General features: G+C 39.4%; 1 protein-coding gene across 1 annotated transcript in view; it reads right to left on the bottom strand.

The window, feature by feature from the left end:
* LOC103481242 (dachshund homolog 2) overlaps positions 1 to 24,597 on the bottom strand; it is a 102,961-nt gene that overhangs the window by 20,439 nt on the left and 57,925 nt on the right. The window contains exons 2-3 of the mRNA XM_081599813.1: positions 17,710 to 17,825; positions 5,740 to 5,850 (exon numbers count right to left, since the gene is read on the bottom strand). Of these exons, the coding sequence (XP_081455939.1) occupies positions 5,740 to 5,850; positions 17,710 to 17,825 (227 nt within the window). The remainder of the gene's footprint in view (positions 1 to 5,739; positions 5,851 to 17,709; positions 17,826 to 24,597) is intronic.

Below are 24,597 nucleotides of genomic sequence, written 5' to 3'. Positions count from 1 at the left end.
ATCGGACAGCAAACAGACTGGAGGTGAATCAGTAACATTAACCGCCGCTTCCACTTTTTCCTCTACTTTAACGTTGGTCTCTGCACTTTTCGATTCTATTACTCATAATTGTGTTAGTCTCTTCCTGGACCATTTTTCAGATGTTCTCTCCAGAGAGAGGGAAGATGGTGTTTCCTGTAATTCATCACATGAGCTGGACCCGGCCGGTTCTGCATGTCGGGTCGGTTCTGACCCAGCAGGTTGAGGCCAAACTTTGCACTTTAGTAAAACAGAGATTAGAGCAGATTTGTGGGTTAAAGTTTCCTTAATGGACGGCAGGAAAACCAAACAACAATTACCAAAAGAACTTTATGGGACGTAAAGACGCTTAAACACAAAATGTCTTTAAATGTTTGGATTTTTATGACCGGATGGTGACAAAATTAGAAAAATGTAAATAACGTCCATCCCTCCGGCTTACTGTCCACCAGACAGAAAAACAAATATACAAACTAACTGAACTTTAATCGAAAAGAACCGAGACGAGATTAGATATTTCTCTACGGGTCGTAAATACCGTAAAAAAGCTGCACACTTTAAAAGAAATTACCGTAAATACAAGAAAACGCGTAACCGCAAAAAAAAAGTATTGAAATCTAACGATGGTTCTGATGGGAAATTTTGATTTGGGATCTGAACCTCTACTATAAAAAACATCTAAAAAACACACAAAAAAAGCTGATCTATTCCTGCTGTTTACGTTTCTACAGAAGATAAACGGCTAGAAATGCTTCTTTTTCGCTTGGTTTGGAGTATTTTGTTGCAATTTTCAGTTTGAGCCACTAGATGGCTCTAAGCTACGGAACATTAGAGCCATGCTAAGAAAATAATAAAATAAAATTATGAGACTAAACATCTACAGCAATAAAGTTAAAATAATATGAGAATAAAGTTGAAAAAATGCAAGAATAAAGTCATACCTTTACAAAAGTTGTCATAAAAATCCAACTTTATTCTGTTAATATTTAACTTTTTCCCTTTTATATGTAATATTGACTTTAGTCTCACATTATTTCAACATTATTCTCGTAATATTATGATTTTATTCTTGTAATTTTCTTTTTTCTTAACACTCTGTTGCACTAAACACGAGACGAGAGAAATAAAACCCTCGTCTTTTATCGCGTTTAGGCTCTAAAACACGTTTTTTACAGCAGGAAATCGGACAAAATGCATCTAAACGTCATGAAAAAAAAAACGTTTATTGTATCTTTCCAGCATTTTAAACGCTCCGATTATTAACCAGCAGAGACAATTGATGTTTTAAACGGAGTCGGATGAATTTATGACATTAATAAATTATTAAAAGCCTCCCACTGTGCCAGCTAACTCAGCCTGATTATTAACAATGACAACGTTCTGTTTGACTGGAAAATGTATTTAATGGCCGTCTCTCTTCACGTCGCTCCCTCTCTCTCTCTCTCTCCTCCTCCTCCGTGTGATCCTGCCTCGCTCGCCCTCCACACCTCTGCCTCCGCTCCACCGTTCTCGCGCTCATCCATCTTCATCTCCCTCCATTAGTTTGAATTAGCGACCGTCTCTCTCTATTATTGCCTACTGAATTCCCTGCGCTCGCTCGGTGTGTGTGGACGACAGCTGGGCCTCATCGCCGCTGCCATTTACACCGGGGAAGAAAAGAAGAATAAACAGATGGGCAGATGTTCTCGCTCTCTCTCTGGCTCTTCTCTTTTTTTTTTTTTGCTTGGCCTCTGTCACTTTTCGGTCTTTTCCACATCTTTTTTTTTTTTGTCTTTCAGTCTGGTGCACCTCCATCTTGGAGCTTTTCCAGCGTAACCTTTGAATAATCAGCTAAAGTTTGGGGATTATTGCAGTTTTCCAAATTTAGCAGAGCTACATTTAGCTGAAACATGAAACAAACCTCAGAAATTCGCCTGGTTAGAGGGCCAGGCACTGAGCTAACGGCTTCAACACATTTAACTATTCATTCTTAGATATTTCCTGAAATGCATCTTTTACATCAAAGTCTCCTGTTGCAATAAGCAATAAATAATAACATAATAAATTAAAACAAGCTCAATCATTTCCACTTGCATCTCTTTTCTCTCTTTCAACCAAAAGCAGGAGGATAAAAGTCTTAAGTTTGGTAGTTTGGTCTGAACTCTCCCTTTATTTGATGGACAGTTTTGTTTACACAGACTTAATAATTCATTTCTGTTGTTTCGTTTATTTATTTTAGGTATTTAAAATGTTACATTTTCATTGAAATGTAAATTTATTGATCTTTGAGAATGTGTTATTATGTTATTATTACTGGAAAATGTTCTCATAACATTATTATTATTATTGCAACAACTTGTAGGACAATTTATGAGCCAGCAAAAGTTGTTACCTTAACAGATCTAGATCTGTTCTAGATCTGGAATATCTGCATCTAGATGTGTTTTATCTTCCAACCTTTAGATACGTCCTGTTTCTGCACACCTGGGTCTGACGAGTGCAGAGCTAAAAGATGCTAACCAGTGATGTCACTGTGGCGAAACGAGGCATCTAGAGCACAGGTGTCAAACTCAAGGCCCGGGGGCCAAATATGGCCCGCCGTAGCTTTTTGTGTGGCCGTCTGGACTCCAAATTACACCAATAAGTCCTTCCAGTTTTTCACAAATCTGCACAAATCACACAAAATCAACAAATTTCGACATTCTTTCCTGATTTTACTGCTAATTTTCTCAAAATTGGCCAAAAACATTGAATCTGTAACTGATACGGCGAGTCATAAAGAGTCACATTTGACATCATACATTAGCGTGAATATTGTAAAAAAAATAAAAAAATTACAAATATTTCTTAAAATGTGTCATTTTGATTGCAAAAATAAACAGTAAAATAATCACAAATCCTGGAGGAACAGCTATTTATTGATATTTTACCAGTTTTACTGGTTTTATCAATAGATTCCGGCTCAACCGGCCCTTTAAGAACAATCAGGTTTTTGATTAAAATGAGTTTGACACCACTGATCTAGAGTTTCAGTTTTAGTGTGAAAATGACGTTTCTCCTGCTGTGGAAAACCAAACCGGTTCTTTCTGCAGGACCAGAACCGGTTTAATTCTGCTAATTATAAACTAAAAACCCTTAAAGAACATTTAGCTGAGCTTTCTAGTGGCCAGTTCTGATTAATTTAAGGGCTTAATGTTGAATAGTTGTGTATTAGGAGCCTTTGCTGTTTGTTTCCCACAGGAATCTGGAATAAAATCTCATTTATTTAAACCTACAAGTCTATTCTTTTTCCCATTCTTCCCCTTTTATTCGCCCCGTTTATCTTTTCTTCATCACGATTATTTGACTTTTATTCCTCAGCTCCACCTAGTTTCACTCTCTTCCTCTTGTGACACAGAGACCGTTGACATGAAACTCGTTTTTTCTCTCCATCTTTCCTGTCATTCATCCCTCGCTCCAATCTGTGTTTTTCTCATTTTTATTCTGTCACCGCGTGCCGAACAGGCCCGAGCCAAACGCCACAGCGTCTTTTCTTTCTCTCCCCCTTTCCCTCTCGCCCTAAATATCCCTTTCTCTCCCCCCACCTCGTTTTATTTTCTTTTTCATTTCATACGCTGGTTCCTCTCTTCTATTGTCCGCCACAGTTTCCCAGGCCGGTGTGAGTGTCTCGCACAAAGAAAACAAGGTCGGACAATGAAAAGGAGGCTCACCGCGAGCGCAAAAAAATCACTCCGAATGAAAGAAAAGAAGACAGAAGGAGGCGTAGAAAAAAAAAGAGAGCAGGAGGGAATAAATAAAAAACGACTTGGCGAAAGAATGAGATGACAGTAGAGAGGAAGAGTAACTCTATCAACCCATTTGCCAGGTCAGCTGAAGAAAAGGAGAAAACGGAGAAGAACCAGGGTGGAAACAAATGAAGGGATCGCTCCTTCCTTTATCTTCTTTCTGCTTTTTGTTTTTCGCTTCTTAAATAATTCAGAGAAACAAACAGAAGAGATTGAGTGTCCAAGTTTTATAGGTAACGTGTAAAAAAACGAGAGCAGTTCAGGCCTGAATGGACGTGGACTTTAAAGTTATCAAGCGGTTTTTGTTGCAGGTGTCAGGTAAAAACCGCGCCTCCTTAAAAAGGAACAGAAACGCTACAGATTGAAATGGTTTCATTGGGAATCAGCAGAGATGCACCAGTATGAGGGATAACTGCACAACCAGAGTCCAATCAGGAGCTTCACCAGGACAGACGAATCCTAGAAATGGGCAGAAAAACCCGTCTTTTCTGGGTTTATGGGAACCAGAACCAGACTGTTGCTCATTGATACACAGTCCTGTTTTCAGATGAAAATAAATTCTCCATTTCATTTGGAAATCCAGGTCCCATCATCTGGAGGAAGAGTGGAGAGGCTGACTGACGTCTCCAGTCCGTATCGGTTTGGGTCGCCATGTCAGCTGCTGGTTCTGGTCCACTGGGTTTCCTGAAATCCTCAGTCAATGCAGCCGGACATTTCAGACTTCATGCTTCCATCTGCTGACAGGTTTTCTACAGATGCTGATTTCGTTTTCCAGCTGGACTTGGTACCGACCCACACTGCTAACGGTACCAACAGCCGGTCCAATCACCATGGTGATCCTGTTCCTGATTGGCCAGCAAACTGGCCTGACCTTTAACCCCATGGAGACTCTACTGGCTGTTGCGAAGAGAAGAGTCAGTTGACCTGAAGGCAACCATCAATCCGATCTGGGCTTCCAGAACCTCAGCAGAACCAGGCCGATCACATAAAATATCAATTTTTATTGATTAGATTCATTTTCTGAGACTCTGAATTTTGGGTTTTTGTCTGCGAGTCAAAACTAGAAGTAATAAAAGTTTAAAAATGTCACTAATTAATCTACATAATAATATGACGTCATTTGTTTTGAACTAAACCTAAAGAGCTTATTCAACAAATCTCTCTAACCTTCTGGAGATTATTTCATTTTTTAGGGTTTTCTGGCTCTAATATAAAAGAATAAAAAACTAGAATAAGATGCAACTACAGATGAATTTAAATCTTGATTATTATTGTCATTTTTTTCTGCCTGGACCCCAAAGTTTGGAAATCGCTGCTGCATGCATGACGTGTCGAGTCAGAGGCAACGAGCAAAACAAAGAGTCAAAATTAAATCAAACTGAAAAGTAACTGAGTTTAGAGAACAAAAAGGAGACAAACACTTTAAAGATTCAGACTTCCCTCTGGGTTTCTTTACACCTGATTGACATGCAAGTCAAAGTCTACTTCATATGTACCAGACATACAAGAAATCTAAATAATTTTTCTCAAAAAAAAAAAAAAACAAGAAAAGCAGACCAATTTAAAGACGCTGTGCTGACGAAGTCCTTGTTATCCTGAGAAGACCACAGTAAACCAGAGGCTAGTTCCAGGGTTATTACAAGCTCCTTTCTTCTTCCATTCCTCTAGTTTCTCAAGTTGCTGATCCGGTTAGTTTTGTTCATTTTGCTGATGCGAACACAAACTAACGGTGTGAAGGCCTGATAAGGTGGGTGTAGAGTTCATTACAGCGCACAGAAAGAACAAACGGCCTTAAAAAGTTTAACTCGTCTCCAGGGGTTTCTCTAGATTATTGCTAATGTTCACACAAAACTTCCACAGTGTCCCCATATTTGGACTCCTCTCCTGAGTCAGACTGTGAGAAGCAACTTTACTCATCGTTTCCCAGCATGCCTGTGTTAGCGTTAGCGTGCAGCACCTGTGTTGGAGTGCAGGTCGTCGTTGTCGGACTCGTTGCCGTTCTGGAGACTCATCATCATCTTCACCTTCTGCAGCTTCTGGAGCTCTGCCATGGCGGCCGCGGTCAGCCCTTAAACACACACACACACACACACACATCACTACTGTTAGTCATCTTGTTGTGAGTACAGTCAGCTGATTTGAAACCCATCAACTCTAATGTTCCTCACAGCGAGCCAATCACAAACCAGCAGTCTAGCCACGGCCTGCTGTTACCCAGGATGCCTTTCTGCACACACAGTGACGGTCAAGACGGGTCGATGTCAAACCCTCTTTTCAACGCGAGTGTTTAGAGCAGTTTTAGACACCTCAGGCCTGGTGCACATTAACTCACACACAGCTACACACACATGTACATGCAGTCTTTTGTAAGGAACAAGATCCTCGGCTCTGTGCGCTGACCTGGAACTGACTTCTATACACAACAACCAGCAGAGTGAGAGAGATGACCCTCTGTGTGTGTGTGTGTGTGTGTGTGTGTGTAAGCGTGCACGGTAGCTTTTGCATTGTGCTGAGTGCTTTTATGTTTTAAGTGTGTGTGTGCGTGTGTGTGTGAGAGAGAGAGAGGTATGCATTCATGCTTATCTCTGCATACTTTCATGTGTGTGTGTGTTTAGGTCAGTTGGTTTTGCCCCGGTCACGCTTGACGGCCTTGCAGGAATGTCCATTACACACTGTACAGTTGTCTGTAAGCTATAAAGAAAACAAGGTAGAGGGGAGAGAGGGATGGAGGGAGGAGTTTGAAATTTAATTTGAAGCAGAATGGATGGATTGATGGAAGGTTGACTGGATGGATGGATGAGTGAGGTATGAAGGGCAGAGCTGTGTGCAGGTTAATCTAACCTAGACAAAGTAATACATATAGCCACATTTTCCGCTGACTGATGCAGAGTAGAAGTGCATCTCTTATTATACATCCACTTTTTCACCGAAATGCTAAAGGCACCGACTTTGATCCAACGATATAAAACACATGGAAATAAAATAAATTCTTTACTACGCGTGTTGTGCGCGCTAATAACGTTTTAGGGCTGTTTGTAATTTAGGATAATAGACTTAAGTTGCTTTGGCGAAAACAAACATTTTCTTTCAAATGCCAGTAGAAAGCCCAGCATAAATAATTTTGTGTTCGGTGTTGAGATGCAGTTAGTCAGTGTGGGGGCGCAGCGCTGCTCACCGTCTCGTCACCGGCGTGTCGCACTCATGTCATGCTATGTATCGCAATAATGTTCAAGAAAAGTTCTGCAACTCACCCCGAGAAACTTTCTACCGGTACCTCCAGGCTTTCTTCCTAGTGACCCGATCTTAAGCCATTAATCCAACATTAATTTCAAACACAATCCTTTGGTAAGCTAACAGTAACGTCGCACTGTGAGCTCACATCATAGCATGCAAATGGTCCTCTACATGCAGTACCTCACAGACCACTAGGGGGCTCCCACCTCACATTTTGAGAATGGCCGCTTTAAATCTGTCAGTTGTAAAATTTGGTGTTTTACTTGCTCGGTTCTGACCCTTTGGCTGTAAAAACAACATCTAAAGCTCTAAAATGCAGAAGACTTTCCATGAAATTACTTGGAAAGTCCAAAGTACTTCAATGTCCACATTGTACTTCAATGCACTCAAAGCAAACATGTCCACACAAAGCTCCATTTTCATGAAACATAGTCTGTGTTACATGGTAAACTCTTCACATTGACAGTTTTGTATGCGACACCAAGCTGATAAGGGGCCATTTCTGCCATTCGCTCCATTTTTGGAAGTGAAACTGATTAGGGAATATAGAAACTTGTAGGGTATATCAATGAGGGAATACAAGGACTTAAAGAAAACAAAAAAATTTGTGGGAAGAAATAACTCAGATCCTGGGTGAGAATGAGAAACCACTGACACCATTGCTGAAATTGTAGAAAATGAAAAAATTTGTCTTGAGAAATGTAGGAAATGGGTATGGTTGGCTCTGAAAGCACCAATTTCAGCTCAACCCTGACGTGATGCGATACCGTTTAATCAGCATGTTGGATTACTTTCTGCCTGCACATCTCGGCATTCAATGGCACAAAGCAGAGAGCAAGAAAGAAACCTGCTAATTTGAGAAAGACTAAGCTTTCAGTCGATCACCACATGGTGGTAAGTTGGAGCTGGAGGCAAGGTTGGCTGCCACCAAAACCTGAGAAACCTAAAGAAGTCATGATGGGCAATGTCTGGAAAGAGTTTCTATCCAAATGGACGAAGACTTCCAGTTGCTGTGGATTGAAGGTCATTGGTGTCAACCATTGCGGCATTGATCATCCATTGGTGGTCACAGTCAAGCTTGAGGAGGCTCTAGGGAGCCAAAAAAAAAAAGCAACTTTGAGTCGGCCTCAAACAAGCTGGAAACGTATCTTGGGACAACACCCAGGGGGTGGCAGACCAGGTTGGTGGACTCAAATTTGATGGAAGTGGACCAGAGATTGCTTCAACTATGAATGACCTCAATTCTCACCGCCAGGGGAAACGGTACTTCAGGCGAGCAGTGTTCGATGTAGTAGACTTTTGGCAAATATATTTTTATGACATCTCTCAAAAAGACATGGATTTTCAGCTGACAATACATTATAAGTGAACGCAGCAGCAGCAGCAGCTGCTGAAAACATTTAACAAGGTCTTCAAGTTGAAGTGTAGGAGTTTGAAGTTTAAGAGAGAGAGTACTTAGGAACAGACGAAATGAAGGGGAAGAAAATGAAGTCCCTGTGTGGGGTCAAAACTGTATTTACAGATTGATTACTGCTCTGAAGAACACCTTGACCCTCCAACACACTTCATGTGTAGAGATACATAGGTAAACACACACACACACACACACGCACTCAATCAAGTACACACAGATTCGGACACAGAGTCAGAACGCCCGCTTCGCCTCAGTGCAACCAGGAGTCGATCAATATTGAGGGCAGAGCCACAATGCTGTTCTCCATCATGACTATCAAACACACACACACACACACTGCTCTGCTTCTCTTTCTGTCTCAGATCGATGGCTGTCCGCTGTGTCCACGGTTACCGAGCATCGACCCCCGTCGTAAATGGCGACCACGGAACCTGGGGAATTAGTGTGTGATTGATTGACAGACTGCTTCAAAGACACCAGCATCATATAGACCTCTCTCTCTCTCTCTCTCTCTCTCTGTGTGCGTGCGTGTGTGTGTGTGGGGAGAGAATATATATTTTCCTGTGTACCTGGGAGTGTGTGTGTGTGTGTGTGTGCGTGTGTGTGTGTGTCAGTGTTCCCCTGTGGCCTGTCTGCACCTCATTTACCCATCTGTTTTTCCGTTCCTGTGCATCATAATGCTTTTCGAAGGGCGGATGGAGGAAAGTAGAAGTCGTAAGAGGAAGAAAATAAAAAGACGCATTACACAAATTGAGAAGAAAAGCAGTGAGTCATCATCATAACACGAGAATACAGAAAACATTAGAATCTAAACTTTGCTGTGAGAAGATCTACAGCATCTTTGTGACTTTTATTTCAGCTATGTTTGCTAGGGGTTGGGCTGCAATATGGTATTTAAATACACAGGGCTATCCAAAAAAAGCAAACAATATGGGATCCAGAGCAACATTATCATTAAAAACTGATGAAAAGTTCATTTTTGGAGATGCAAAGTTTTGGCTTTAACCCATAAGCTACAAAAATCCACAATATGTTACTGCAGTTAAAACTCCTGCCAACTGAAAGAAAATGATCACAGAGATGCTTTGATTCTCTGACATTAAATAAATGTTACAAGAACACCTCAGGATTCAGCTGGAAAGTCTGACTTATAGACGGATTTCTGATGAAACGTTGTAACGTTATCTCTCCATGTCCACAAACACAAGCGGCCATGTTAATACCATTTTCCAATGAGAGTAATACAAGGTTTTCACTTCATAGGAGATGTGATTTCTGCATTGCCCATTCAAAGTAGAAGAAGAAAAAAAGAGCTGTTTAGAAAGAATAAAAAGATTTCTCAACCAGAAAGCCAATGTCCTTGTAGTTCTTGAGAAATAAGTTACGCATATAGGAAAAACAAAAGAATCTCTCCTCATTGTACTTCTTAACAAATGTCATTGTTTTACAAAGCTTTGCAAATATTTGGATGGGATGTAGACCTTTGCAGAAAGCCCAAGAAGACCCTAGTTAGGGGTATTGTGCTGCTTAAACTTTTAGATTCATCTCAACGCACCTGAGTCAAAGAAATGGTTCATTTGCAGGAACTTGACTGAATGCTGAAGAGGAAATTAAGCCATTTGATTCCAGCATCACCTAATATCTGACAAACTGCGGCTTTCGAGAAATGGAGTTTGAACCCCTGACCTTGTGAAAGACGAAGTCATTCCAAATATGTTTGGATTTGACCAGAGTGAACTTCAAGGTGTCACATTAAATGTCAAGAACATTTTGAGAGCATAACTATTTCTCTTTTGCTTAGTTTATGTTGCTCCATTGTGGGATTTCAAAGAACAGCAGACGCTTGTTGTGCTTATAAGAAAAGCTTAACTGGTGATTAAAAAACTGTAAGTGACCCAAGTCCAGTGCTAGAAAATCATCAGTTTTCCAAAAACCTTGGTCCACTCTTGATGTCTCGGGAAGAACCAAGAAATTTTACTGGTCCAACGATGACTGAAGATCATTGATGATAAATGGAAAATCAAGAAATCTATCAAATCAGTAAAATTAACGTTGCGGTGGTTATTTGGCAGAGGAGGCAGGTATATCTATATGTTCATTGAACGTTGATAGACGTACCTCCCCATCCACCTGTCGGACAGTTTCACAGCGTGGATGGTGAGGTATAAAAGTACTGCACTTCAAAACCATCTCTAGTGTGGACAAGGCCTGAGTTGAGTGGAAACAGAAAATCCACACTTCAAGCTCTGCTGTTTAAAATAAACTTCAGAATCGGTCTATTAGCTTAACATGCATCTGTTCTTGTTTTTTATGTGAGTTGGTACCTGGACAGGTGAAGAAGTCTTCAACATGATACAAACAGTTAGCTTTCCATCAATCTGCTTGAGCTGCAGGTCCTTTTTCTGCTTCATGGCGTAAAAGCCAAGTCAAACTTTGGCAGGTTAAAACCAAATAAGCTGTCCTCTCTGCACGCTCCCTTCAGACGCTCTTTCATGGCTCCATATTTGTTGGTGATCTTCGAGACCTCTGAACCCCCTACTGAGCTTGCGTGAAACCCTCCCCGTTTGCCAGTGATTGTAAATATTTAATTGGCTGCACCTACATTTGTGAAGGAGTGCTCTAAGAGACGGAGTGACACTTTGAATAAAACAAAACAGGGAAACGGAGGAATTGCTCTTTGTGTTCTGGATTTAGAAACACACGTCTGGATTTTTTTCTTTTTGTTTGTTTTGCTTCCTTTTTATTCTTGCGAGCACTTAGGAGCGCCAATTTACAAATGCAGTAGATTGCTCTTGTGCTGAGTCAAAGAGATTTCAGCTCAGCACAAGAGCACTTAGATCGCCCATCTTCAGCTTTCACCGACTGTCCAAGACGCCCATTTGAAGCCATTCTGCACCAGCCATTTTGGGCTATTTCTAATAAACTCAGTGACTTTAAAGTAATTGTATCTGCACGTTCTTTGGCTCTCAGATGTTATTGCATAAGTAAACTACTCCAGAGGCATTACAGCTGGTTATTAAGGATCAATCACGAAACCTCTCCTTAAGATTTATATACAGGATTTGTTACAGGAAACTCAAAGGAAATTGAATTAGATAATAAATAAATGGGGGAGGAGATGTCTTGAACAACATCTGCATTCAAAACTTAACTTATTGCTTTACACTGCAAACCCAACCACATTTCTACTGCCTCACAGAAACGATCCTTTCCTGTTGTTACATTGTTACTTTAAAAGGTTGTTTCTATTTAAACGTATGAACTCTACATTTTGCAATTACTTGCTTAAACACACACTGACAAAAAAAGAGAAAGTACAACACCAAGTAAAGAGCTTAAAAAAATATTTGAGTCAGGCGTTATTTGGTTAGCTAGCAGATCAGACCAGAACATGTGGGCTAATTAATTATCAACAATGAAGCTTTTCTTCTTTCATTTTAAATTTATCATAAACCATCCTGAAGACTTTTGAGAGTTTCTCATTTTTAAAATGTTTTAAGTCTTTAATCGGCTTTAATTTCTACCGTCATTTACCTTTTGATCGACTCTTTACACCAACAAAATTGTACCAAATTGTTTCGCAGGGTTGTAGCAGGAAGTCACTTTGTTCCTTCGTGTAATTTATCAATTATAAGTTTATTTGAAAATCCTATAAACAAAATTCTCGAGGAGTTCAGGTTTTTAGTCTCTGAGAAAGGAAAGGTCATGTTTCAGATGAACTTTTAAATATGTACACTGCAAAAACACAAAATATTACCAAGTAGTTTTGGTCTGGTTTATAGGACAAAAAGCTTAGTACACATGAAATGAGACAAAACCACTTTTCAGCAAGACGCAGAGGCTTGTTTTAAGTAAATAACGCCTTAGTATTTATGAAAAAGCTCCAGTTCCATTGGCAGATTATTTCACTTCCAACAAGATATTTTTCCCATGTTTTTAATTAAATAATCTGCAATTGGAACTAGAAATTTTCATCAAAATTAAGGAATACTTTACTTAAACTCCTATATCTTGCTGAGAAGTTACTTGTAAGTTAGTTTTCTCATATCTAAAGTGTACTAAGATATTTGCACTACAAAAACCAAATCTACTTGGTAATAAGTTGTGTTTTTGCAGAGTAAGTCATGTGAAGCATCTGATGTTTGTGTCAACATCCAACCAACAAACATTTGCCGTGATGAAGATTCATAAAAAAACGTGATAATTATAATTTAAATGCATTTCAAAGTAAACATTTCCAAGTTGCACCAGTAGGGGGCGCTTGCTGCTAAACGCCTGGAGTTCAGCGTTTCTTGGGGAAAGCAGCACAAAGTGATGCAGGAGGAAGAGGAGGAAGAGGAAGATGAAAAAGACTTGATGTGACTCCAGAGCTCTCCGGCCTTCCTCCTCTTCCTCGTCTTCATCTCGTTCTCTGCAGGTGCGCGGCAGAGTCCTCACACCCGGGTTTCCTTTCAGGAAGAGGCTGAACGCTTCGCATTTTCAGGAGTAGGAGTGTGTGTGTGTGTGTGTGTGTGTGTGTGTGTGTGTGTGTGTGTGTGTGTGTGTGTGTGTGTGTGTGTGTGGGGTGCGTGTTTGATTCTCCGAAATGTGAAGTTAGAGGCGATAAATGAAAATAAATATACGTTTATGTTCCAGCAGTCTGTGCAGGTGCGTGTGTGTGTGTGTTTGTGTGTGTGTGTTGGAGGACAAGGCGAAGCATTGAGCTGTTTCTGAAGTGAATTAACAAGTCAAATGAGTGCCGCATCACCCTGCATAGGTTACCACACACACACACACACACACACACACACACACACACACACACACACACACACACACACACACACACTAACACACTCCCACGCTTATCATCACAGCGTCTTTGTTGAGGAAGATGAGGCCAATTAAACTGATATCACTCTCTTGTTGTCGTTTAAAGCCTCTCTCTGATCTTTGTGTTTTATCTTTTTTACTTTTCCCAACCTTCCTCCATTTTTTTGTTCTTATAAACGTCTCTCTTCACCTCCGTTTTGCAGTTTTTCACATCTGCGATGGCCTTATTTAATTTTGTTTTCTTCCATCTTGAACTTCCTTGGTCCTCTGCTCTGTGTTTTTTCTTCCTAACGGTGTGATAAATGTCCATCTGCGATCGGCCGATGCCCCCCATCGACGTGGCGCCCGCGAGGTCATAAACAACAGCCCGTCTCCCCCGGCAACGTGGCGTCTCCATGGACGCGGGGCCGCTAAGACGACCGACTCTGCGTGTGTGCGGCCGAGGCGGAATGCGACATCCGACGACTGCCAAGTGTGTGTGTGTGTGTGTGTGTGTGTGGTTGTTATATATGTAGTGTGTGTGTGAAAGCTAATGAGCGATCATAAGTGAGCAAATGTTTTCTCTGGGTTCCACTAATGCTCAACAAACACACACACACACTTATAGATCAGGTATGTGTGTGTGTGTGTGTGTGATTAGTATGCCACAGTGAGCTGTGTCCATATGTCACCAAACACAAGCATGTTTTATTTATCCCGGAGAGGAAGAGGGGGAGAAGGAGGCCAACAGTCACTGTCAAGGGGATGAAGGGATGGAGGGAGGGATGGAGGGAAACTGGCAGGATGGGAGGAAAAAAAGATTAGAGAGGTGAGAAGATGGAGGGACGTTTGGAGTATGTCTCCGTTAAAGAAGTGATGGAGATGTAAAAGGAGATGGAAGTTAGAGGATACAGGGCCGATCAAAGCATTTTTGGGGCCCCAAACAGATTTTCATTTGAGCCCCCCACCCCTCATACCAACATGTCAAAACCAGCTGACATACTTAATATTATTAGCATCATTTCCAATTAGTTTACATAAACATTACTGGAATAGCAAATAAAATAAAATGTATTTAAGTTTGCCATTTTATTTTAACCATTTTACAGTGACATCAGCTGATAAACATTAAATTTACAGTCAACAAGTTCAATACGTTAAATTTCCCCGGCAGCCAAACGCAGCAGGAAATGAACCTTTATTTGTGAAACAGCTGTGAAAATAATGTAGAAATAGTTTCTCCATGAGTAAAACCATTTAATTTACATCATTTGATGTTTACATGATGTTGGTTTCAAACTAACATCTAAACTGAGACTTCAGAGCTTAAACTCTAAAATCTGGTCACCAAATTTCACTTTTTTTCTCACAATCCTGAGTTTTTTTATCGTAATATTCCGACTTTACTTTGGTCATTTTATGAATTTATTCTCATATTATTTAGACTTTATTCTCTTAATTTGATTTTCTGTCCTTCAACTTTATTCTTGTATTACTTTGACATACTATTGTTATTTTCGGAACATGATGACTTTATTCTCGCAATATTAAAACTGTTTCAGCGATATGATTTATGATATTATATTATTACAACTTTATTCTCATAATATGATTTTTTTTGGCAATATTAAGTCTTAATTCTTGTAGTAATTTGACTTAATCTCATTATTTTAATAACACAATCACATTATTCTCTGATTCTATGACTTAATTCTTGTAATTAAATGTTTTTTTTTTCTCTAATCCTGGCTCTAACACTCCATCGTATGTCCAAACTATTTATTTAATATAGTTTAAATAAAAAAATGTTTTTTTAGGTGTGAGAAATTGTTTGTAACATTAGATCAACAAATAGAGGAACAAGCAGCAGAAACAAAAATGAAAGTGAAAGAAAAAGAGAAGATAAAAAGAGGATAACTGAGAAAAACTGAAAGAAAAATGAAAGTTTAAGATTATTAGTAGAAAAAACACAAAAACTGAGATGAATGAAGGCAAAAACAGAGAAGAAGAAAAAGAGGGATGAAGTCTGGGCAGATGAACAAACAAAAGTCGCTAAATATGCAAAACAGGTCAAAGGTTATAAGGATGAAAAACAAGAAAAGAGCAGAAGAAAGATAAAAGAGATAAATTAAAAAACAGCAGAAAAGGAAAAGTGATGGAAGTATGGAGCAGCTTTGGGGGCGACCGAAGAGTCGGGAGGACGAGAAGAGGAAGAAGTGAAAGAAAAAAGTGGAATAAGAGAAAAAACTGGCAAGAAAGAAAGAGATTAAAAAAGTGACGAGATGCAGAAAATTAAGGAAACGTGAGACGATGGAGACGTTTACAGTTAAAAGGGAAAAAGAAAGGATGAAAAAGAAAGTTAAGATGAAGAGAGAATTGGGAAAATTACAGATTAAAAACAGATTAAGAAGAAACGAGAGTAAAAGTAAAGAAAAACTTCAATATGGAGGAAAAAAAACAAAAGAAGAGAAAAAAGGAGAGATTGAGAGAAGAGACAGAATAAGAAAGAAGGATTGTTGATAAAAGAGCAAAAAGGACAACGGGATAGAAAAGAAGGGAGGAAAAACAAAGAAGAGAGGGAATAAATAATAAAATATATTCCACAGGAATGAACGGAGGAACAGATGAAGGTGAAACAATAAGATAAAACGAAATAAGACGAAGGTGAAGCGATAAAAAAATAAAATGATAAAAGAAAATATTTAGTGAAAAATAAATTCTAGATTAAAATGAGAACAAATACAAAGAAGAAACAGTTAAAGGAACGACGAGAGAAAAAGGAGGGAATCTGCAACAAGAAAAACAGGAAATTATGACACGAGAGACGAGCGTTTCAAGGAAAGAAGAATAATAAAGAGGGAAGAAGGGATGACTAACATCAGGAGGAAGAGAAGAAGGTGAGTAAAGATGGGAGGAAGGGACAGGAGGAGTAAAGGAGGTGGGAGGGACGGACAGATGGAGGAGTGGGACCCCAGAGACGTGTCATTCATCACACCACCCTGCAATCTGCACTCCTTCACCCTCCTCCTCTTCCCCTCATCCATCCATCCGTCCGTTTGTTCCTCCGTTCATGCTACTGTCACAGTTCTAGTCTTTCTCTCTTTCTTTTCCTCCATCTTTCTCCCAGGACTTTGGCAGCCATTTTTAGGTTTCGTTATCTCCTCCGGCGACATCCCTCCGTCCCTCTCTCCATCCGCCCCTCCGGTCTCTTGGCTCCTCCCGCCATTTTCACTTTCTGTGTCAGCGAGAGCAAAACGTCGACAACAAACAGGACCGGATCCTTGAAGGAGGAAGACGAACCCAAACGAGAAGAAACTGATCAAACTATGGAGAACAGACGAGTTGGAGAGGAAACGAAACATAAACCAAGGAGAAACTACAACAAGAGAGACGACGTGGGAAATATCTGAAGTCTAAAGTTTAGAGCCACCATGGAAATGAACAATAAAAACTATTAGGAACAAGAAGTTTGGGGCCCTTTGTTCCAGTTTTCATCACAACACAAACAATGACGGATTTCTGTTTCTTTGTTTTCTTTTCAGATTATTTGCTGTATTAAACATTCGTACCATCAGCAAATCACACCCAAGATTAGGGCTGGGCAATCAATCAATAACAACACGTGTCCTGACGGACAAATGATCAATATCAATAGAGAATACACCTAGTATCAATAATTTCACTGAACGCCAATCCAGAACCGCACAGCATTCTGGGAGATGTAGGCAGAGGAAAGACGTTAGCTGCTCAACCTCTCACTGCCAGCTAAGCTAAGTTGGTGGAATCAACTGACTCTCTCACTCTTTGGTTGCCTAGCAACTCTCTGACTCTTTGGTTGCCTAGCAACGACCTGTTGAGTAACTGCCACAGTAGCACCTTCAAGCTTCTTAACTGCTTAGAAATAATAATAAAAAACAATGTCGTGGAATAAAAACTGTGAATAAATCAGAAAAGGTCACGTCACCAGTTTGGTTGTATTTCAGATATTAAAAAACAAAAAACAAATCAATGATGATCAATTTTGGCTGATATGAAATGTTTATATCATGATACGTTTTTCAGCCATATTGTCCAGCCTTAATTTTACTTTACATTGTTCCTGCTGTGTAGAATAATACACATAGCAAGACATTATTAACAATAACAGATGATATAAAAAACACCTTAATGGGGTGAAAACTGCGGATAAAACAGAGGAAATGTCACGTCACCACATGTGTACGTCTGTGCGAGCAAAGAGTGACGAAAACACATTTTATTTTCTTTTTAAAACATCAAACTGCTCCCTAATCCTGTGGAGCGCCCCCTGTCTGCGGACGGTTAGGATTTCCTAGTCAAGCGAACCGACTGCATACATTTCTACAGACAAAGTCCTCAACGTCACACAATGCTAGCAGGTTTGGTGAGCTAACTGGGCGCGTAGCAGCGTCTCCTCTCCACCGGGGGCGCCACAGAGACAGGAAGTGAGGACATGGACGCGTGTCTTACCGGTGTGCGACAGCAGGTTGGGGGACAGCAGGCCGGGGAGCCCCGGGTGCAGCAGCCGGGGGCTTTCCTGCATCCCGGCGCCGGAGCAACGCTTGGGAGGACGGCCGGGGCGAGAGCTGCAGGGGAGAGACGACGCACATCACTTAGTTACTACAGCAAAGACAGGATTCTGATCTAAACACACCGAGGAAATCAGGGCTGAAAGGACGAAACTCGATGCAGAATAAAATTATTTTAATAATTTTTCACTCAGAATTTAGAATAATATGTTTCATGTTGAGGAAAATGATTGCTTTAATTGTCAAAATTAGAAATTTTCTGATCATTTAGCATCATCCAACCAAAGCAAACAGATATTGGAAAGTATCTTATTGAGCAGCTCTTATTTCTGATTATCTAACTAATCAACTATTTAGTGATTAATTGGATTAATCGATTACACATTCTGCTAGATTTTTAAACAAACCTCGAGTCTTTTTATGCGTTATTTGAAATGCACTATAATATGCATGTAAAAAAAACTAATTTTTAAGTAAAAAAATAAACATTTTAGTGAATTTGAACCAAGTGAAGTTGAAACTTTACCTCTTAAGTTTTGGGTAAAACCTGTTCACAGACAAAGGTGTCTCTTTATTTTAAATCCAAAATGTGTGTATATATTTTTAACAGTTTGGACTAAATATCTGTTCATAGTGTGTTGTTCTTTTAGGAAATAACTCTCTATGCTCCAGTTGACGATTCTTTTAATAATCGATTAATCACGATTATTTCGATTAATCGTTTCAGCCCTGATTTAACGCCAAGAGCCACATTTATCTTAATATTACCCTAAATCACAGGTGTCAAACTCAAGGCCCGGGGGCCAAATATGGCCCGCCGTAGCTTTTTATGTGGCCCTCTGGGCTCCAAATTACACCAGTAAGTTCTTCCAGTTTTTCACAAATCTGCACAAATCACACAAAATCAACAAATTTCGACATTCTTTCCTGATTTTACTGCTAATTTTCTCAAAATTGGTCAAAAACATTGAATCCGTAACTGATGCAGCGAGTGATAGTCACATTTGACATCATACATTAGCGTGAATATTGTAAAAAAAAAAAAAAAGACAAATATTTCTTAATATTCACCACAAAATCTGTCATTTTGATTGCAAAAATAAACTGTAAAATAATCACAAATCCTGGAGGAACAGCTATTTATTGATATTTTACCAGTTTTACTGGTTTTATCAATAGATTCTGGCACAACCGGCCCTTTAAGAACATTCAGATTTTTGATTCGGCCAAAAATTTTAAATGAGTTTGACACCACTGCCCTAAGTAATAATAACAACCACATTGTTTTTCTGCACAACTTGCAGCTTGTTTCCAGGTTTGTGGACAACTTGGAGGTTAGCGCTCTGATCTGAATGTCCCCAGGAAACGATAACAGCTGGATGGACGCCGCAGGTCACTCGGACTTAATCAAATCACAAACCGTCGCCCAACAGCAGCTTAGGAGCACTTTTCGCTGAAGCTTGCATGATTTGCACGTAAAGATGCTCCCGAAGACGTGTGGTGAGTTTCTCAACAGATATATCGTCTTAACTTTAACAAAAATGGTTTAAAAACAGAAAACAGCCACACTGATTACCAAACAACTCAGTGTTAAAAATGTAAAGAAAGGTTATAGTCATGTTATTAGAAAGTTAGATTAGCAAATAAACCAGAAATCTGAATCACTGTAGCGCCTAAACACCATCAATGACTGTATTTTATTTTATTTTTGTAATGAAATATAAACAGTTTAATTACTTTCATTGCAACAACTCGCAGCACACTGCAAAAACACAAAATGTTACCAAGTATTTTGTCCAGTTTCTACTGAAATAAGATAAAACTAATTTATAAATAATGTTTCTTCTAGATATAGGAGCTTGTTTTAAGTAAATAATTCCTTAGTTTTGATGAAAAAGTTCCACTAGTAGATAAATTCAGTAATGACAAAATGTTTTAAGTGAAATAATCTGCCAGTTTAACGTTACTTACCTAAAACAACCTCAGATTTTTTTTTTTTTACTGAAAAGTTGTAAGTTAGTTTCTGTCTTATTTCAAGTGAACTGAGACATTTCCACTAGAAATTAGACCAAAATACTTGGTAAGATTCAGTGTTTTTTTCAGTTTCCATCTAAAGATTCAACATTATTCAAAGGTTTAACATATTTATGTACAACAACATCACATGGAGGCAACAGCAGCTGATAAGGTCCTGCAAAAAACAGTGAGGGGAGCTAAAACGGTCACTATAGTACCCCTTTCTCATGGATATAAACTTAAACTAAATTAATATTTTAAGCTTTACTGCCAAAAAACAAATAAATAAAATACATATAACAATCAAATGCAGTTTTTATTACCTGCTTTTAACCTAATCGGTAAAAAGTAAAACCTCTGAGATGCATGTTAAAAACAAAACATACACTATTTTCTTAATTTAGATCCAAATTTCAAAAGATTATCTGAGAAACTTTGACACATGAAGCAACTTGTACAAGAATAAAACACGTAACCTTATAAATACACAGGAATTCATGTTCTGCATGTACAAATGAAGCTGAATACACACACAGCCTTTCACCCAGTCTCCAACACACGCACGCACACACACACACACACACACACACACACACACACACACACACACACACACACACACACACACACACACACACACACACACACACACACACACACACACACACACAATAAGCTACTCTATTATTCATGTGCACGTAGGCATAAATAACCACAGTCAAACACTGTATTACAGTAACTGCACACATGCAATTTAACATAAAGGGAGGCACATACACACACTGGAGGTGCGCATGCAGGCCAACTCTCTGCAGGGTGGCTAAGTAACAGATGGCCATCCAAAGTCATTTACACCTAGAGAGAGGAAAAAAATAAAACCTGTATATGGCAAAAGCCCACAGTGTCACCGCATGAGAACAGAAACCAAGAGAGGAAATAATGTACGGGCAGCAAGTTAAATTAGGGCATAAAATAATAATCGTGAGAGGATTTCTGCTGGACTCGTTTTGGACTGTCCTTGAAATTATTTCAAAAACATGGGCTGTGTTTTTAGATTTATTTTTGTTTGTCAAACTCAATCTGAATCGATTAAACTGTTACAATATCAATGAATTGCTGTTAGAGTTTTATAACAGTTTCTTAAAATTAAATATTATTGAACATCTTTTCACACTGGTCAGTCCAGACAGGATTTTCTGATTGTTTTGCATTTTTCTGCTTTGTTTTTGGTGCTAACTTAGAAATATTTGAAAGGAATTTCTAAAAGATTTGCGCTAATGTACGATATTAAATACAAATTTTTATTAATCGCCGTATTGATCACGGACTATAACTTGACATCAAGTAATAGTCCGTGATCTACGGACAATATTTAAGCTGGTGACTTAAACCCAATATTTTTATTTATTTTATTTTTTTACCAATTTTGAGAAAAAAATTACATCTGTGAAATCTGAAAAAAATATAATCTGCTGATTTTGTCTGAATTTTGCTGATTTGTTAAAAAGTGGAGGGACTTCTTGATGCCATTTAGAGTCTAGAGGGCCGCATAAAAAGCTACAGCGGGCCAGATTTAGTCCCTGGACCTGGAGTTTGACACGTAGTTTTAAAAAAATCTTAAAATTACACAACATACATAACAAGCTAACAACAAAAAACAGGCTGTTTGCCAAAAATAAAGTTCAGTATATTAAAAATAAAACTATTTCTGAAATGGATTCTTCAAACAATTGAAGAAAACTACAGCAATCTTCTTTATAAGAGAATCTACAGTCAGAGGCTGCCTCAGGTTCACTGTAAAACAGACTGCTACAGGAGATCCTTCTTACTCACAGCCATTAGCATCTACAACATTTTGAAGAAAATTATTTAATATGAGTTAAAACAATACTTAATTTGCCTCTGGAATTTAAAAAAGCTATTTTTGAATTTGATGCAAACCATCTCCTAGCAAGGATAAAGCTAGCTTTGAACCGTTAGCTGCAGCTAACCCACAGAGTCATTAACTACTTTTACAATGGCTTCATAAATGAAGCAAATAAATTGTTACCCTTTTACAAATGTTAAAAAAAGAGCAACAATAAAGAGTGAGCTAGGAAGCAGAAAGAATCCTGCTAAAGCTAATTTTCACATGTTTAGCTAAGGCTAACTAGCCTGGCTCTAGCTGGCTAGCTAGCTAACAGGCTTTAACACTTTACTTTTTTAATCATGCCTGTTGAAATAAACTGAGGGATTTCTACTATAACAGTTTATATTAACTTAATGTTCAAATGTTTATTTTTTACTGCTTTACTGTCAACAAGCTAAAACTTCCTAATAAGAAACATAAAATTGACAAACCAGGGTTTTTCTGTTAGACGCGTCTTTTCTTTCCACATGCTAGCTCAGTATGAACTGCAGCGTCAGTCACTTCATACAATCTGTTGGGTTTGCTTAGGCATGAACTTTTCTCCTTATCTGTATATAAACTGATTTATTTTGGACTTAAATTGTAACTGGCATGAGAGTATTTTTTGTGTAGTTTCTAGTGGAAATGCCTAACAATAGTTGAAATAAGACAAAATGAGCTTACAAGTAACTTTTCAGCAAGATGTAGGAGCTTGTTTAAGCAATAATCCCTTAATTCTTTGGGGGAAAGAAAACCTATAATAGGAAAATGTAAAAAAAAATCCAATTTTTTTTTTTTACTAATCCTTACTGAAAATGTACTAAATCCAACCAAAACACCTTGTCGATTTTGTTTTTGCAGTGCAGAACCAAAATTGGAGGTTTGTCGTGCTTTAGCAGCAAAATCCAGTCAGTGCAGAACCAGAACAGAGCGGAGGGCATGTTGGTCTTTTCAGGAACATGTTGAGTAAATCGGTCAGATCCCGGTGGGAGGAGCAGAGTGTGTGTGTGTGTGTGTGTGTGTGTGTGTGTGTGTGTGTGTGTGTGTGTGTGTGTGTGTGGGTGTGTGGGTGTGTGTGTGTGCGCTAAAAGTTGTGAAGAGAAAACGACTGCAAATGTTTTTTGGGTGTGATCTGCATGTGAGAAAAAAAGCAGAAGGATTCAGAGGAGCATGAAGACACGAAGGCATGAACCTTCACTTCCACCATGAACTCCACTTCACCTCTTTCTCCCTCCATCACACACACACACACACACACACACAAAACAATCTGCAGTCAGTTGCGTACACCAACACACACTCACAGGTGTTCGCCTTCAACCCTTAAAGCGCCTCCGTCATCGGCGCGCTGCTGCCTTTCACCGTGTTACAGTAGCAGCTGTAGGTGTGTGTTCAACTGCATCCATCCATGTGTAAGCAACTTTAAGGTGTGTATCCACGTGAATCCAAGCCTTGTGTGTCTGCAAAGGACACATGATATCGGCTTCTCATTAGCCTTACAGTTCTTTGTTCGGAGTAATGACTGCAGCGCGTGTGTGTGTGTGTGCGTGTGTGTGTGTGTCCCGTAGGGTTGCCATATGTTGGGCATTAATCCTCGTCAACGGTCCACTCTCCTTACAGCACCGAGCTCAGGAACAAAGAACAGGTCACACACACATACACACACTCATACGCGACACACTACGCATGCAGAGAGTGTGTGTGCACACTTCGCATGCAGTCCATTGACCTACATTCACGTGGTGACCTTTCACCTTGACCATGTTCAGAGTTTCAAAGAGGAACAAATCCATTTCTCCCACACCAGATCGTGTTTCTTACTACAAATAGTACATGACATTACAAAAAAGGGAAAAGGTGCACCACTGGCTGACCTTTGACCTTCACAGTTACTAATATTCACACTGTAGGGAGATTCAGGAGGATGTTTATGATTCCAGAAGAAACTAACTAGAGGAAGGAACCGGGGAATCTGGAGAGGAACAGTTCTTTCAAGAGTCAACCAGATCAAATCTGGATTAAACCGTTCACACCGGTTCTGTTTGATCCGCTTTAATCCAACTCCAGTATTTGTCTGCAGAAAGTCCAGTTCGCTCGAGGAGGTGTGAATGTGCAATCAGACCGAAAAGCAAACTCTGGTCCACCTAAAAACCGTGGCCTCTATTTGGGTGAAGTGAACTCTGGTTTGGTTCGGATGTATATGTGAAAGTCAAGCGGCTCTAAAAGCAGGAAGTGGACTACAGCGCAGGGAATTCTGGGTAAATACAACCAAAACAAACGTGAGTGTTAGCAGTAGAAATCCTACAACCGATAAAATTTGACAATACTCCATTTTTGTTTAATTTTGTGAAGAGTGCAGTGTCTTCCTCTGAAGTTTTCATGTTGCTTCCTTCAGTGGTTCTTGGTGCAGCGCCCCCGCAGGCGAGGAGGGGAACAGATTGACTCAAAGCAGTGTGGAAGCAAAACGCAGCAGCTGGAAATTTAACAAACGTTGCCACTTTTGGTACCCAAATCGAACCGAGTCTACTGGACCATGAGGTGTGAAAACAGCCTTAAAGTTCCCTGATCATTTTGTTTTCAGTGGATGTTATTTGTTTAAAACTAGCAGCAACATGAAGCAGCTTGTGGTAAAAGTCTTTAAATAAACACTGAGCCAATCAGAACGTCTATCTGGACTTTGGGATAAATAACACAAAGATGCAAATATGCAGACGACCAAAACACAGGATGGATATTTATTTTGAAAAAGTCCAAATAATATCCAAGACGCACAAAGGAGCGTTTTTGCAGATCCTTCCTCCCAGCAGCTGTTAGACTTTACACCCATTACTGATCCCAATAAACCCAGTAAACGTTTACATTCCTGCTGGTATTTAAACAATTATTCACACAGTTTTTACTCATTTTTAAATAACATGTCTGCTG

The sequence above is a fragment of the Poecilia reticulata genome, chromosome 18 (genome assembly GCF_904066995.2).
Source record: "Poecilia reticulata chromosome 18, P_reticulata-male-v2, whole genome shotgun sequence".
Lineage (NCBI taxonomy): Eukaryota > Metazoa > Chordata > Actinopteri > Cyprinodontiformes > Poeciliidae > Poecilia > Poecilia reticulata.
The sequence above is the reverse complement of the archived record's forward strand: the minus strand, read 5'-3'. Positions and strand labels throughout refer to the sequence as shown.